Genomic DNA, 17,277 nt, shown 5'->3' on the forward strand with positions numbered 1-17,277 from the left:
ATACTTACTACCCTATTTATATTCATTCATTAAATATAAAATAACGTGTAAAAAAATATAGTATAATAATAGTTGAGGGGATATTCACTTCTAGAAGTGAGGAAGCATTCGAAACTCCTAATGCTATAAAGGGGGACATGGAGCTTGTTGGAAAGAAATTTTATCTCAATTTCTTCAAAATTTGACTGAAGAGTCAATATAAGGATATTGTTGGAGTTGCTCTACAAACATTATAATTGCATGATACATAAAAAAATCTAGAAAATGACTTGTGCCTCGCACGGGTTATTATGCTAGTTTCCAATTATGAAACAACATATTATAGATTACCAAATAATATATATGGGTGACAATCCATGAAGGGCTCCCTTAGATAGAGATCGATGGAGAACCATTATTTAAAAAATGTAAATACATAATTTATTCATTTTTCATCATATATAGTTACAAATTTTAATTACCAAAATAAAAACGAAGTTGGATAATTTTTTTATTTAAAAAATCATTGAAATTTGATGAAATAGTTTAAAGTGGTTTTGTAGTAGAATCACGTTAAAATTATTCTTATCCAAAATAATTACAGAGTATAATCAAATTTAAAATCACTTATTTTTTCAAATTTAAATTGTTAAACGTTTTATTATATTTAAATATAATTATTATTCTACATTAGCAACGAATTTGATGAAATTCTATAATAGAATAAGGGTTCTCTACGATTTTTTATATAATAGGGTACTCTATTGAAGAAAGGTCAATATTTATGAGACAGATATAAAATTATGATGTAGTAATGGCAATGTTGGAGGAAGATAATGAGATATTATGGTATTTTTCTACCACATTTTTCCATTGTTATGAAAAAATTTAAAGTAACTGTAATTTCCAGAAAGTTATCTTTTTCTCATCAATTATCAAAATCATATTAAATTTGATACGGGAGTATGAGCTGTGATTTTTAAAGCATCCATGGCCCGCCTCTTCAAACCACATTCTACTCCAGTATTCATTCTGCATACGAACTCCGAAGTCGTCAAGTCAAGCGGGGGGCTGCATGTAATATTGCAAGGACTGACTAAACTTATAGAGTAACAGGATTAATTTTATAAATTTCATACTACTACTACTACTATAAATCCCATTACATGTAACAACATGCATTCCCCATAAGATATAGTAAAAACAAAGCAACATGGGAATATTTAACAAGCATCTCGTTCTTGTCCTATTCCATTTTCTTTTCATGCTTCCAGTTAGTATAACATCATCACCAACAACTGAAGCGCAAGCTCTGGTCCAGTGGAAGGATAGTTTATTATCATCTGATTATCTTGAATCTTGGAACCTAGAAGATATCGAAACCCTCTGTACTAATTGGACTGGCATTTATTGCAATACTGCAGGAACGGTGTCAGAGCTTGACCTTTCTCACCAGGAACTCAATGGAACACTTACTCACTTCAACTTCTCCTCATTTCCAAGTCTCACTTATTTGGATATGAGCTTCAACTTCATTTCAGGTAGCATACCAAATGCTATCAAGTGTGACCTAAGATGACGTTCATTTCAGGTTCTTAATTTGTTGAATTTTTTATTTGCAGGAAATATACCTTCTTCTATTGGTCAACTTACGGAGCTTCGAACGCTTGTTCTCAGGAAAAATAATTTGACCTCTAATATTCCCCGTGAACTTGGATTGTGTACGAAGCTCGCCTTCTTGGATTTAGCCATCAATTCTTTTACCGGACCTCTACCATTGTCCTTTTCAAATCTTACACGGATTTCTACACTAGCTCTAAATGATAATCATCTTACTGGTAACATTCCTTATTAAATTAATAATTTTCAGAAGTTACAATATTAAACAATTTTGCTGTTCAGATGGTCCCATACTTTTGAACATGTCAGATCTGAACTTACCCTAAAATTCACTCCTTTTGGATTTTATCATCCTGTATGTAGTTATTGGAAATGTATTTTCTTTTTAGTTGTCGATGAATAAGCTGTTGACAAACTCGATATATAATTTGTTAATTCTAATTTCTTTGAAGGGTCATTGCCAAATAATATTTCAAAACTTACAAAGTTAATAAACAAAGTTGGCCTAAAAAAAGAAATAAGAATTTTCAGGATGCAATTTAAATGATATTGGTATTTTACATAAACCTAAATTAAAATAAAGTTGTATATATATATATATATATATATATATATTCTCTCTGCTAATCCGACCAAATACGAGATCAGTTGCAAAATTTTTGAAAATCTTATTTGGAGGAGAGATTCCTTCTTTTATAGGTCAACTTACGGAACTCAGATGGATTGATCTTTATTATAATAATTTGAGCTCTATTATTTCTACTGAGCTTGGACTCTGTACGAAGCTCACCTTCTTGCATCTATCCCGCAATTCTTTTACCGGGCCTCTACCTTTGTCCTTTTCGAATCTTACAAAGATTTATTTCCTATACGTGCAGGATAATCATCTTACAAGTAACATTCCTTATCAAATTAGTCATTTTCAGATGTTATATAATTAAGACTTGGGATTATGCTATTTTGCTGCTCTAAACTGCTACATATTTTTGAACATGTCACATCTAAACTTATGCTATAATTCACTCCCTTTGGAATTTACATCTTTTGTATCTAGCTGTAGGAAATAAACTTTTTTATTATTCAACAATGAAGAAGTAGACAAGCTCTCACTACAAGAAAAACATGATCCTACAACCGTTTTTCACCGTTGTTTGATGTCAAAATTTTTGGTCGTCTATTGAGGAGCCGTGTGATTTCGATCAGACAACAGTGCATCGAACCATTACTAGAAGCTACAGACACAACAGGTTCATAACTGTTACCGAAACTGTCATTCAACAACAGGTTGTATAAAAGACTGTATTGTTGGAACAGTTTACCTGCAACGGTTTTCCTCAAGAAGACAATGGTGTATTACTGTCAACTAAGAGTGCAAAATTTCTATATATTATTTGTCAAACAACGGGTAGTTTGTTGATTGTTGTTTGAAAGGCTAACCACAATAGGTTTAGGACAATACAGTTATGTTATGATGTCTTAGACAACACCTTGAGCCAGAGTATTGTAAGGAAGTCTTTCAAACATCGGTTTGTGAAATGTATTTCCAATAATGAGTTGTGGTTAACGGCCATTTTAAAGCTCTTTAGACCACATTTTTTGTTTAACTCCTATTGTAGTGCACCCCTTGAGACAACAGCGTCGTATATAATGTTGTTTGAAAGGCTAACCACAACAGTTTTAGGTTAATACTGTTATTTTATGCTGTCTTATACAACAGTTTTAGGTAAATATTGTAAGGAGCTATTTCAAACAATGGTTTGTGATAGTATTTTAATACTAAGTTATGTTAACTGCCATCTTAATGCTCTTTAGACCACATTTTTTGTTTAAAGCATATTGTAGTGTTATCCTTGAGATAACACCATCGTATATTTTGTCGTTATGTGAACATGATAGACACAATATTACCATGTTTTAAAGTGTTGTGAATAGAGCTTTAGTCAACTGTTAAAACAATGTTACAGTGTTGTTCCAATTAGTTTGGTACAATGGCTGTTTTTGATTGAGAACACAATCATCTGTTGTATATAAAATTTTGCATATAAAATCCTGATTTCATCCAAACCACCTGTTTTCTAAAAACTAAATCCCAAAAATGAATCCACCAAAAATGAATCCACCAAACGAACAAACCGAGAACTAACTACCAATCACAAAAAAATCAAAATCCACCAAACCAACAAACCTAGAACTAGCTAGAACAAGAACAAGCCAATATATATAAATTCACCAAACCAACAAACTTAGAACTAGCTAGAACAAGAACAAGCCAATATATATAAATCCACCAAACACATATCAATCCAACAATCCTAGAACAAGCCAATATATATATATATATATCCACCAAACATCTAATATAAATCCACCAAACACAACCAATCCAACAATCCTACAACACTAGAACAAGAACCGGGCAATATATATAGATTGAGCACAATATATATAGATTGACCATGCAATCTACTAATAGATTGAGACAAATCTATCAATCTACCGACAATTCTGTTTGGATTGGACCAAAAAGTGCATCACCATGACCAACTGCATAATTTAAAGTTCAAATCCGACTACTAGTTCAAACAAAAGACCACAAATTTGGAACCTAGATTGCATGGCGTTTCATGAAATATTTTGCAAAATCACAGCGGATCTCGTTAATGTCATCATCAGTGTAAACCAAGTTTGATCTGCGCATCCACTGAAAAATAACCCAAAATTTTACATAAGTCATACAATTAAGTACTGTACGAGTAAGAGTATAAGTCAATGGGAAAACCCAAAGTGAAAATCTCACCTTAGCAGCAAACTCAAGTTCTTTGTCCTGAACAATCTCCTTCATATAGCGCATCACAAACAGGCCACAATCCTTGGTTCCTGACTGCACTGGAACTCCCTGGATTAATTAAAAATGCATTACAAAAGCTGTGAATTGGAGAGAAAGAAGCTCTTGTATGTATATTGCAGAGAGATAACTATACAAAACAGATTTGGTGAATGTAAAAAATAAGTCTCTAAACTATGAGTGCAGTATTGTTTATATACAAGCATTAATCTAACTAACTTCTATCCTTAACAACTAACTGAGATGTAACAAATAATTATTTAATTACAATATCAACTAACTGAGATGTAAGAAATAATTATTTAATTACAATATCCTTAATAGCATAGAAAAAATATGATGAGAATTGATTATTACCGCCATGTTCTCCCACAAAATTTTCTTCTTGACAACCTTGTTGAGATCCTATTTGTAAATTTTAATGGCACTACAACCAAAATAATACCAGCAAAACCATTAAGCAACTGAAAAATGCGTGGTCTATCAAAGTTCAAGACTCCATACAGATATTTTAGAAGCTGAATCTTACTTGTCGACAACATCCAGCCATTCCACATTAGCGATTCGACGTTTTAGAGGGTCCATGTGGTAGACAACCTCTGCCTCAGGATTTGCAACAGTTAAATTCCAATGGTTCCTACACAAACATGAATGAATTGAAGCCTTGTCATAAAAATTGAAACTTAGAAGCTCCAAAAAAAATCAATTTAAAAAGGCATGTGATCCTGTTTAGCTAAAACATTATATGAGAATGTCTAACTAGCTAGCTCTTGGATTAAAACTTACACGTCATTGTAAGGCATAAGAAAGTATTGCCCTTTCTTAGCATTCTTAAATCGTGCAGCGAGTGCACGCGACCTCTGCCCTGCATTACCACAGCCAATGGCACCAATTGTGGTGGGATCTACGAACTTGATCATGTTGGTCATCTTATTTTTTTGACGTATTCGTTTATGGAGCTACATATAAAAATATGAGAGATTAAAAAAAAATCGTTTCTGGAGCCACAGACTAACTATGAGATATTAAAAAAAAATTGTGGAGAAACTTACTGAATAAAAAGGACGATCACAGACCCCGACATTTCACCTCCAGAGCACACCGAATATATATCTGATAAGTAAATGGCCATCTTTTTTGTAGAGCCAAAGGCTTCTTGGGATAGTTGAAAAGAAACCGTTCGTTCATCAGCTAAGGCACCCTTTGCCCATGTCCACAAACGATTTAATGCAGATGGGTAATTTGCACCCATCTCAACAACAAGCTCTGGTTCAACATCAGCGACTAATTTATAAGTCTTCTTTTTTCCCTTTTTCTTGGCTTTCTGCAGAAAATACACATGAAAATAGTAAGAAAGAAAATACTAAATAAAAACATTCTAGCTATATAGTGCTATTCTAAATATTTTTACCTTCGGAGCTGACAAAACATTGGAAGTGCTATTGTTCCTCATTGTTATCAAGTTTCTTGGCCATGCAATAAAAGTTCCCATGGCTTGTTCCACGGTCAAAATCTCATCACCGATGGGATATGGAATCTTAGCATCTCCTTGAATGACTTGAGTGATTGACACTCTTGCATTCTCTTCCCCAAGTCTGACTCCATGGATTGTCTCCTCTCCTTCAACAACAACAACTTCATCAATCTTCGCACAAGCTACAATGTTGCTGAGCGATCCAAGAGCCAATTTACAAACAGAATTATCCGGAGCATTCACTTTAACTTCTTCACATCTGTCTTCCTCAAAAACAATTCTACAACTTTCATCCTTGCCATCCAACCTCTGAGCATCCTCAGGATCCACCCCTAAATCAACAAACAAACTTTCAATCTTTTGAATTTTCAGACCACCTCCCTCCTGTTGAACAGGAAATAAATTCTTTGCAGTTGTAGGTGTAGCAGGATGGTTTACAGCTGCATCAACATCAACCCCGCCGTTAGAGTGACAGCTTGCTTGTTGGGAAGGATGCGTTGGAGTACATTCTTGTTGTACGGGCCTTTTCAAGATCTCTGCCCTCAGCTTTTCCATTTCAGCAGCCCAAAAATCATCTCTCGCTTTAATTATTTTTGGAGTCTCCTCTGCCAAGTACCTCTGAACTCTTTCCTGTATCTTTTCATCCATTGTTCTAGCTTTTTTTTGCCTTGGAAGATCAAAATAAACCGACTGCTTTACATGAACACCTTGTCCACGGACCCGTCCACCATGCTCAGGCTTACCGAGCGCGAGTGTTAAAACATCATCAACACCTTCAGCTATTAGTTTCCCTTCCTTAACCTCCTTTTTCAATTTTTCCTAAAATATTAAGTGTACCATATTATCACAGTCTGAGCTATTTCCATGTAAAAGACTAACATAATTAAGTACCATATACTTTCAATTAATTAAGACAAAAATTAATATATAACTTACAATTTCCGTTGCTTTATCTTCAACAATTTTTCCTAAAAATTTACCATCTTTGTCCTTCCTTGCTAGGACCCAGGTTGACGACCGATCAACTTCCTCTTCATCTGGATGAGATTGATACTGCATTCACATGTATATGATCAGGAAAGTATAATAGTATAAATATGTTAGACAAATTAGTTTGTATTAGAATAATAACTATGTCATTTCACTATTACGCACCCATTCATTCTCGAGGTTAGCATAACCTTTTCGAGACATCCGATGTGGATATACACTCAGCATCCTTCTTTGTATAGCATCATCATGACATTTCTGCATAAGAAGCACGAATGTGGTTATGAAATCAATATTAATTAAATACCAAAAACTAGAAACAACAAGTATGTTTTAATGCTAACTAGAAATAAGTATGTCATAATGCTAACTGGAAACATACCAAAAACTCAGGTGACGTGCGATCAGCAACAAATATATCCCAATGCGATTTTTCTATGAAAGAGAAATCTGCAGGAGGATAGGCCAACACTTCAGGTTGATCTCGATAAGGGAGAATGTAATTTGTGGTCAGTCGACTTTTGAACTCCCTCCATTTCTGACCAGCGGAACGTAAAACCAACTTTTTCGCAGACGGAGGTAAAATGAAACCCAGCTACATACATAAGAAATTAAAAAGATATCAGATACATAAGTAATGAACATATAATGAAAGATACATAATTATTTGAGTTTATTTTACCAGAACACACTCCCAAAGCTTGTTCTTTGTCTCATCGGGAACACATTTCCAACTATCATGCCAGATTGGTGCTTTGGTTCTTGCCAAAACCCCAATATAGGATTGCATTTCTGCCGCTTCAGGACCATACGGCTCTCCCTTTCCATTAAAAGACACATTAAGTTTATTCCCCTGGATCTTTCGTCTCACAATTCTATGCATCGTTACACAACCTCGCTTGAGTAGTTTTAGTCCTTCATTGTTGTTCGGGGTGGTAACAGGTTTCACTTTTTTCTTCTTATTTTTGGAAATTTTTTTCTGTAAGATTTCAGATATAGGCTTCTTCTTCACAGACTTTGGGGAAGAAGTGGATGGGGTGGGGGTCATAGCAGGGGTCTGGTTGTTTAAGGACCTGGTCTTTCGTAAAGCCCTGATCACATTCATGGTAGTTGGGTGGGATGAAGACCTGGACCTTTTAAGCTCTTTCTTCTTTGGCCCTGTTCTCGGTGACTTTCTTGTGTTCAATTCTGTCTTCTTTGACTCACTTTTCTTTTTCGGAGTGGCCATTATCTATACACCAAACAAAAACTAAAGTTTAAAACACATGTATCAAATGTATATGGAAGAAAAACCAAATTTCAGAGTCACATAATATAGAACATGTAAAATGAGCTGTCATATATCTAAAAGGACTTCGCATATATGCACGAAACATATATACTCAAACAGAGGCAATGTGTTTATGTGTTCCGTGAATCAAACAGAGGCAATGTGGATCAAAATCCACAAAATCTTAAGTGAAACATTAAAATCAAGCATAGTGAAACACTAAAATCAGGGATGCTGAGTGTATATGCAGAGTGTATTTAGAGGAACACTAAAATCTAGAGTGAAACATAGAACACATGAAATCAGGGACTCACAAGCATAGTGAAAATACAAAATCAACACCCACAAGCATAGTGAAAACCACAAAATCAACAAAATAGAACACCCCACAAGCATAGAACACCCCACAAGCATAGTGAAAACCCAAAAAATCAACAAAATCAACACCCACAAGCAGCATCATATATTCAAAACCCCACAAGCATAGTGAAAACCCACAAAATCAACACCCACAAGCAGCATCATATATTCAAAATCCACAAAATGCATTTCTCAAAATCGAAACCCACAACCCCTAAATACATGAAATCGGGGACTCAAAATCGAAACGGTTGAGTAATCGCCCTTGTCGCGTGTGATGCTAGGTTGAGTAATCGCCGTTGTCGCCTGTGATCGCCGTTGTCGCCTGTGATCGCCGTTGTCGCGTGTGATAAAATGAAAATGAAAAATGAAATTGTGAATGTAAACTGGTAAAGTAAACACCGCGAAGCCAAGGTGGGAGACAATTTTTGATTGGGGGGAAATGAAAAATCAAATGAACGGTGCTGATTTGAGATAGTACCTCAATCTAACGGTATGTAATGTCTTTTAATATATTTTAATTTTTAAAAATTAAATTATCTTGTCTGAAAAACTGTTGTTAGACATACTTTGTTACAATTGTTTAGTTAATAATTTCGATTAGAAGATTTTTATCCGGTTCAGTGTTTCGTTAAAAAGATGACTTTATTTTAAACATCTTATATTTTCCGATAAAATCTGTACATGACTACACTAAGTCGATATTAACATCCGTACGGTTGGATCGTTGACAAATCCATTTTATAAATTAATTAAGTCAACTGGGTAGTAGTACCCGTGTCAGGGACTACAGCTTTTACCGGATTTCTATTAAAAAGACGAACAAGAAGAGTTGATTATTTTCCGATAAAATTTGTACATGACTACAATAAGTCGATATTAACATCCGTACGGTTGGATCGTTGACAAATCCATTTCAGAAATTAATTAAGTCAACTGGGTAGTAGTACCCGTGTCAGGGACTACAGCTTTTACCGGATTTCTGTTAAAAAGACGAACAAGAAGAGTTGATTATTTTTCGATAAAATCTGTACATGACTACACTAAGTCGATATTAACATCCGTACGGTTGGATCGTTGACAAATCCATTTTATAAATTAATTAAGTCAACTGGGTAGTAGTACCCGTGTCAGGGACTACAGCTTTTACCGGATTTCTGTTAAAAAGACGAACAAGAAGAGTTGATTATTTTCCGATAAAATCTGTACATGACTACACTAAGTCGATATTAACATCCGTACGGTTGGATCGTTGACAAATCCATTTTATAAATTAATTAAGTCAACTGGGTAGTAGTACCCGTGTCAGGGACTACAGCTTTTACCGGATTTCTGTTAAAAAGACGAACAAGAAGAGTTGATTATTTTCCGATAAAATCTGTACATGACTACACTAAGTCGATATTAACATCCGTACGGTTGGATCGTTGACAAATCCATTTCAGAAATTAATTAAGTCAACTGGGTAGTAGTACCCGTGTCAGGGACTACAGCTTTTACCGGATTTCTGTTAAAAAGACGAACAAGAAGAGTTGATTATTTTCCGATAAAATTTGTACATGACTACAATAAGTCGATATTAACATCCGTACGGTTGGATCGTTGACAAATCCATTTCAGAAATTAATTAAGTCAACTGGGTAGTAGTACCCGTGTCAGGGACTACAGCTTTTACCGGATTTCTGTTAAAAAGACGAACAAGAAGAGTTGATTATTTTCTGATAAAATTTGTACATGACTACAATAAGTCGATATTAACATCCGTACGGTTGGATCGTTGACAAATCCATTTCAGAAATTAATTAAGTCAACTGGGTAGTAGTACCCGTGTCAGGGACTACAGCTTTTACCGGATTTCTGTTAAAAAGACGAACAAGAAGAGTTGATTATTTTCCGATAAAATTTGTACATGACTACAATAAGTCGATATTAACATCGATAAAATTTGTAAATGACTATCCATAAGTCAATTTTTATTTGGATTTAATTGATTTTGACATTCTTGGACATAATTTAAGGATTATTTAAAATTTTAACAACCCAATCATTGAGCTTTGTTATGTCTGAATGAGAACATAATAATTGAAGTCAAAATTAGGTCATTCATTACTCCTCATCTTATCCCCTCCTGTACTCTCCATCGTGATTCGTGGCGGCTCCATCGCACCTCGACCTCCTCGAACCTCCATCGACCTCGACCTCAAGCTCGACCTCAAGCTCAACCTCCTCCATCGCACCTCGACCTCAAGCTCAACCTCCCCCATCGAACCTCGACCTCCATCGCAGAGACCTCCATTTTAGGTAAATCCGTAACCTAAATTATCTTTTTAGTGTTTTAGGGTTCCTCCATTGTTTCAGTGGTTTAAGCTCTAACACAAGCTCACCTCTGCAATTAATTGTTTGAAGTGATAAGCTTAATAGTTAATTGTTTAATTAGTTAGTCATAATCTTAATTAGTTAATTGTTTAATTAGTTAGTCATAATCTTAATTAGTTAATTGTTTAATTAGTTAGTCATAATCTTAATTAGTCACCTCTGCAATTAATTGTTTGAAGTGATGCACATTGGGAATTTGGGTTTGTGATAAGCTTAATTAGTTACTAATTGCTAATAGATTATGTAGTTGTTGCTGATTGTTTTGGTTTGGTAGTTAGTCATAAGCTTAATAGTTTTGGTTATTTGGGAATTTGGGTTTGTAATTGTTTTGGTAGTTAGTCATAAGCTTAATAGTATATGCTCTGTTTTTGACCATCATGTCACTTTCTTTTTGCAGCTTGTTTTATATCAAAATATGGATAGGTCATGGTTAAAAGCTGATAGAAGAACAAGAGAGTTTGAGAATGGAGTGGACGATTTACTTATGTTTGCCTTTGAGAATGGATATAACGAAGACAAAATAAGTTGTCCATGCTTAAAGTGCGCACATAGCAAATCTTGGAAAGCTCGGATTGTTAAAAACCATCTGTTTCAAAATGGTATTGATGAAACGTATACTCGCTGGATATGGCACGGGGAGCCAAATATTGTAGAAAGTCCTGTATTGGATGAAAGTGACAACTCGGTATCTTCTAATTACCAATTCTGCACAAGAATGGGTGAAGCTGACGATGATGATGTTCTTTCTTCAGATTCTTCAGATTTCATCAACCATGTGAAAGGTGAGCATGAACCTCTTTATCCTGGTTGTGAGAATTACACTAAGATGAAAGCTTTGGTTAAGTTATTCAACTTGAAAGTGAAGCATGGTATGTCTGATTCATGTTTTTCTGATGTTCTATTATTGATTGGGTCTTTGCTACCAGAAGGCAACAATGTCCCTTCTTCTTTCAATGAAGCGAAGAAAACCTTATGTGCATTAGGAATGGGTTATGATAAGATACACGCATGCCCGAATAATTGTCTACTATATCGTGGGCCACAAGATGAAGATGAGACTACTTGTCGCATATGTAAGGCCTCTAGATGGAAACTGAATAAGAAAGGAGAAGAACAAGAAGGAGTCCCTGCTAAGGTCTTATGGTATTTCCCCTTGATACCAAGAATAAGAAATTTGTTCAATACACCAGCGATTGCGAAGGACATGACTTGGCATGAGACCGAACGACAACAAGATGGTAAAATGAGGCATCCAGCAGACTCGCAAACATGGAAGGATGTCGATCAAAAGTGGCCTGATTTTGCATCGGAGAGTAGAAACCTCCGGTTAGCTTTATCCGCCGACGGTTTCAATCCTTTTCGTGGAAACCGTACTGATCACTCAAGTTGGCCAGTTTTGCTATCGGTTTACAACCTTCCACTTTGGCTCTGTATGAAAAGAAGGTACATTATGCTTTGCTTGTTAATATCAGGACCGACCGAGCCTGGAAATGATATAGATGTGTTCCTTCAACCACTTATTGAAGATCTGCAGGAGTTGTGGCGCGGGAAACAAGTGTACGACGCATATAGACAAGAGTCTTTCGTACTTAGGGGCATATTATTATGGACAATAAGTGACTATCCGGCCTTGGGGAACTTGTCGGGACATGTAGTTAAAGGATATAATGCTTGTATTGTTTGTGTTGATAAAACAGAGGCTACTAGGCTGGTTCACTATCGGAAGACGGTAGTTATGAGGCATAGGAGGTGGTTGCCTCGTCATCATCCGTATAGAAAGCAAAAGGCAGCTTTTGATAATAGCGTTGAGACAGGTGCTGGTCCTATTCCATTAACTGGTGAGCAGGTTTTTGAAAGAGTACAACATCTAAGGGACCATGTCTTTGGTAAGACACAACGCCAACATAAACGGAAGAAAGGTGATGCTAGACCAGTTTGGAAGAAGTTATCTATCTTCTTTCAACTTGAGTATTGGAAATTTTTGCCAGTTAGGCATGTTCTCGATGTGATGCACATCGAGAAAAATATATGTGAGGCTTTACTTGGAACTTTGCTAAATATTCCCGGAAAGACAAAAGATAGGGAGTCAGTCCGTCTCGATATGGCAGAAATGGGAATAAGAATGGAGCTAAGGCCAAAAACTCCCGGAAAGAAAGAGAAGGTACCTTTGGCTGCATGGAACTTATCAAATGCTGAAAAGAAGGTATTTTGCTCATCATTTCTTCAAATGAAGTTACCGGATGGATTTTGTTCAAATATCAAGAATCTTGTAAATATGGAAAAACTTCGGCTTGTTGGAATGAAATCTCATGATTGCCACACAATATTGCATCATTTGCTTCCAATTGCGATTCGGTCGGTACTGCACAAAAAAGTCAGGTGCACAATAATAAGGTTTTGCCTTTTCTTCAAGGCAATTTGCAGCAAAGTCATCGATGTAGATAAATTGGAAAATATGCAATCTCAGTTGGTGGAAACATTATGCCAGCTGGAAAAACACTTTCCCCCTTCGTTCTTCGATGTCATGATCCATCTCTCAATTCATCTTGTGAGAGAGGTTAAGCTTTGCGGGCCAATCTTTCTACGTTGGATGTATCCTTTTGAGAGATATATGAAGGCGTTTAAAGTATATGTTCGAAATGCTGCTCATCCCGAAGGTTGTATTGCCGAGGCATATGTTGCCGAAGAGGCCGTTGAACGTTTGGTCAATTTTGAAGAAGCTACCATAGGTTTGCCAAAAAATGATAGGCATGAGCAAAATGCAATAAGCAAACCTTTATCTGGTGCGACAATGATCAAGCCAAGCAAAGAGGAATTGCATCTAGCACACTTATGTGTTCTGCAAAATAGCAATCACATGAGGTAATATTTTGAGTAAGTTACTAACATATATGTGTGTGTGTGTGCATTTTGTTATTTTCTCATTATCTGCAATTCGGTAAATATATTGAAGCAATTGATTTTACTTGTAGTGAACATATGGCATCTTTAATGCTAAGATACCAGCAGCATAAAAATGACGAGGTGTGGCTAAAAACCAAGCAGAATGAACAATTCCCCGAATGGTTCAGGAAAAAGGTAAGTTTTATTTATGTGTTTATTACCTTGTTACGTAGTCCTGATTAAAAACAATACAGACAAGTAATATAAGAAGTCGAAGACATCCAATAAAAAATAAAAACACAGACCTAAAAAAATTGTTTAATTTTTTTTTTATTGTACAGATTGAGACGGAATTGCTCCATGACCATAATAGCATAGGTGATGATATAAGGTGGATGGCAGAAGGGCCTAACAAGAATGTTCCTACGTTTAGTGGTTATAAAATTAGCGGGGTTATTTATAGCACCAAGGAGCGTGATAATAATAGACAAGTACAGTGTAGTGGTGTTTGTGTTGTTGCAGATACATTAATGCTTTCCGAAAAATTTAAATCTGTTGAACATACTTCACATACCTATTATGGAGTTATAACAAGTATATGGGAGCTAGACTATAATAATTTTAGAGTCCCTATATTTCGTTGCAATTGGGTAGATATGAACAAAGGGGTTAAGGTTGATGAGTTGGGATATACATTGGTTAATTTAAATAAATTAGGATTTTCAAATGATCCTTTTGTTCTAGGGAAACATGTTAAGCAAGTTTGCTACATTGATGATACTCTTGAAAAATTTTGGTCTGTGGTGTTGAAAGTCCCGGAAAAGAACTTTTATGACCACTGTGATGATGAAAATGAAGGCTCTGTAGAAATAGAACTTGAGAATGAGCTGCAGTTGCCCGTGTTCCCGAATGTTGATGAACTGGACGATGAAAATACTAGCTATATGCGAGAGGAAGAAGAATGGATTCAACTTCCATAGTGGTAATATATATAATTATTTATAGATACTTGAGTCCATGTACCGCTCACTTTATTCTTTTTGTAGGTGAAGCTCCCATTATCCATGTGTACTGCTCGTGAACCCCTTGATGAGATTACTTTTGCCGTGATAAAATCATCATCTAGTTGACTGAGTTTTCAATTTGTGAATGCTGCTGGTTGATGCTCTTCTTATAATAGATGATGATTTTATCATAGCAAAAATAATCATTCGGCGGACATACAAGTATGGCTAGCTTCTACTGCAGAAACAGGGCTTGGAGATATGTTATCTACTGCAGAGGATAAATTATAAAATTTTCCACATCAAACTTGTGCAAATTAATGTTGATCACTTGTTTTTGTGTTTATGCAGAATTACCAGCATACGGCGGTTGTCAAGGCGTGCAAAATTATGGCTAAGCAGCATGCATGTTACCAAAGGCAGTAAACAAGGATTGTGTTTCCATTTTCATTGTAATATTCACTACTAAACAACTCTGTCTTGTATATATGGAACAATGTAATTTGAAATCTCTGTCTTGTTTAATTGAAAGTGTATGGTTTGCCAATTTTGAGGAATGGCTTACAATTTTGATTGAGGATCTCTAGTTTGTTGTTGGTTGGACCTTTGGCTGATTTATGGTATTATATCTGTTGGTTTGGGTTTATTCAGATTGGACATCTTATTGTTGGTTTGTGTACAGCAGGGTTGGGATATGTAATATGTGCAAGTCAATTTTTTTTTCCATCTTTGCTGTATAGACAACGGTTTCTTTTGCTAATCAGTAAACTGTTGTATGAACCTCTATTATCCCATAATGTTAATAACCATTGTCTATGAACTTTGCTTTCTACAATGGTATTTTAAATCCATTGTTTGATAGAGTCTAAGATATCAGTTTTAGTAAACCATTGTCTAAATTAGACAACGGACTTGTCAAAAACTGTTGTCTTAAGATGGAATGAATTTTTGTACATACAACATGCATGCAACATTATGTAAAAGGGTTACAAACAACAGCTCGTAAAATAACAGTTGTCTTAAGATAGAATGAGTTTTTGGACATACAACATTGGTTCACGCTTGTTTAAAATAGTCATAAACAACAGTCCATGAAATCACAGTTGTCTAAATAAGTCAAATCGAAAAGCTTAGACAATAGTGTGCAAAAACCTCTATAAACGTTGTTGGATGGAAAGCAAGACAACTGTTTTTTCATAGCGAAGAAAACCCCGTGGTTTGATTTTTTGGGACAACGGGTATATTTTGAACCGTTGTCTCATGACAGTTGTGTGAATGAGATTTTGGTGTAGTGTCTGTACATTAATCTTTAAGTCTTAATTTGTCTGATGGGCCATTATGAAATAATATTTCAAAACTTTTTAAGGTATACAAATACTAGGCGAAACAAGAGTATTCAAAGTGTATTCCTGATTATGTAGATATTTTACATATTCTTAAATTAAAATAAAGTTGTAAATATATATTCTATAGATAAATATTACCAAGTGTGACATCAATGGAAAAACCTTCAAGTTCTCAATTTGTTAATATTTTATTTGCAGGAAATTTACCTTCTTCTTTAGGTCAAATGAATCAGCTTGAAGTGCTTGATCTCCATCTTAATAATTTTTCCGGTGAACTCCCGCGTCATACTATCAGCAATTGGACTGAGTTAGAAGTACTGAATATTGAAGACAATACCTTTGTGGGTAATTTTCCTCCTGAAATTTGTATGTTAACAAAACTAAAAGGGCTCCATCTGTCTAGAATTAATCTCTGGGGACCCATTCCGGGCGAGATTGAAAATTTGAAAGAGATTTGGAGGTTGCACCTAACAGGAAATTATTTGGAAGGTTCAATTCCAGCAGCAATTTGGAACCTCACCAAATTGCAACTCTTATTTTTGAACTCCAATAATCTCACGGGAGCTATTCCACCAGAGATTGGATTGAGTACGAACCTCATCTACTTGGACCTAGGAGAAAATCATTTTTCCGGTAAGTTCTCAAATCATTTCTCACAAATATAGACATATTTAAAGTGTATGATGCTAGAGTTTATAATGCTAACTAGTTTACTAAGTCTCACTTAGCGAGGATGGTATTGACTATTTTAGAAAGAAAAATGACATGAGAAAAAATTTATAAGATTATATAAGTTAAGTATATGTAAGCAACAGAAATAAATGTCAAGATGTTTTGAGCTTAGAGTCGTTTTGATTTAGGAATAATATATGTATTTAATGAATTGATTCAAGCGATTAATAATGTAGTCCTTCCGTTCCGTTTTTCTTGTCCATCAATCTAAATTCACCTTTTATTCAATCTTATCAAATATAATGATATTAACCATACCATAAACTAGAATAACACTTTTTTTTCTTTTATTCACCTATAATTTTTACCAATCATATTTATGAAATTAGACAACTATTTCGGGAAAACGAAAAATGATAATACTGGACAACAAAATTGGAACGGAGAGAGTAATTATT

At 35.1% G+C, this 17,277-nt stretch overlaps 1 protein-coding gene across 1 annotated transcript; it reads left to right on the plus strand.

The window, feature by feature from the left end:
- The first annotated feature begins 11,329 nt into the window (after positions 1 to 11,329).
- On the plus strand, positions 11,330 to 14,777 carry LOC141701834 (uncharacterized). Its single transcript, XM_074505453.1, has 3 exons — positions 11,330 to 13,776; positions 13,887 to 13,992; positions 14,139 to 14,777. The coding sequence occupies exons 1-3, from the start codon at positions 11,330 to 11,332 to the stop codon at positions 14,775 to 14,777; spliced, it is 3,192 nt and encodes a 1,063-aa protein (XP_074361554.1).
- Positions 14,778 to 17,277: the final 2,500 nt, after the last annotated feature.

The sequence above is a fragment of the Apium graveolens genome, unplaced genomic scaffold (genome assembly GCF_009905375.1).
Source record: "Apium graveolens cultivar Ventura unplaced genomic scaffold, ASM990537v1 ctg4415, whole genome shotgun sequence".
Taxonomy (NCBI): Eukaryota; Viridiplantae; Streptophyta; class Magnoliopsida; order Apiales; family Apiaceae; genus Apium; species Apium graveolens.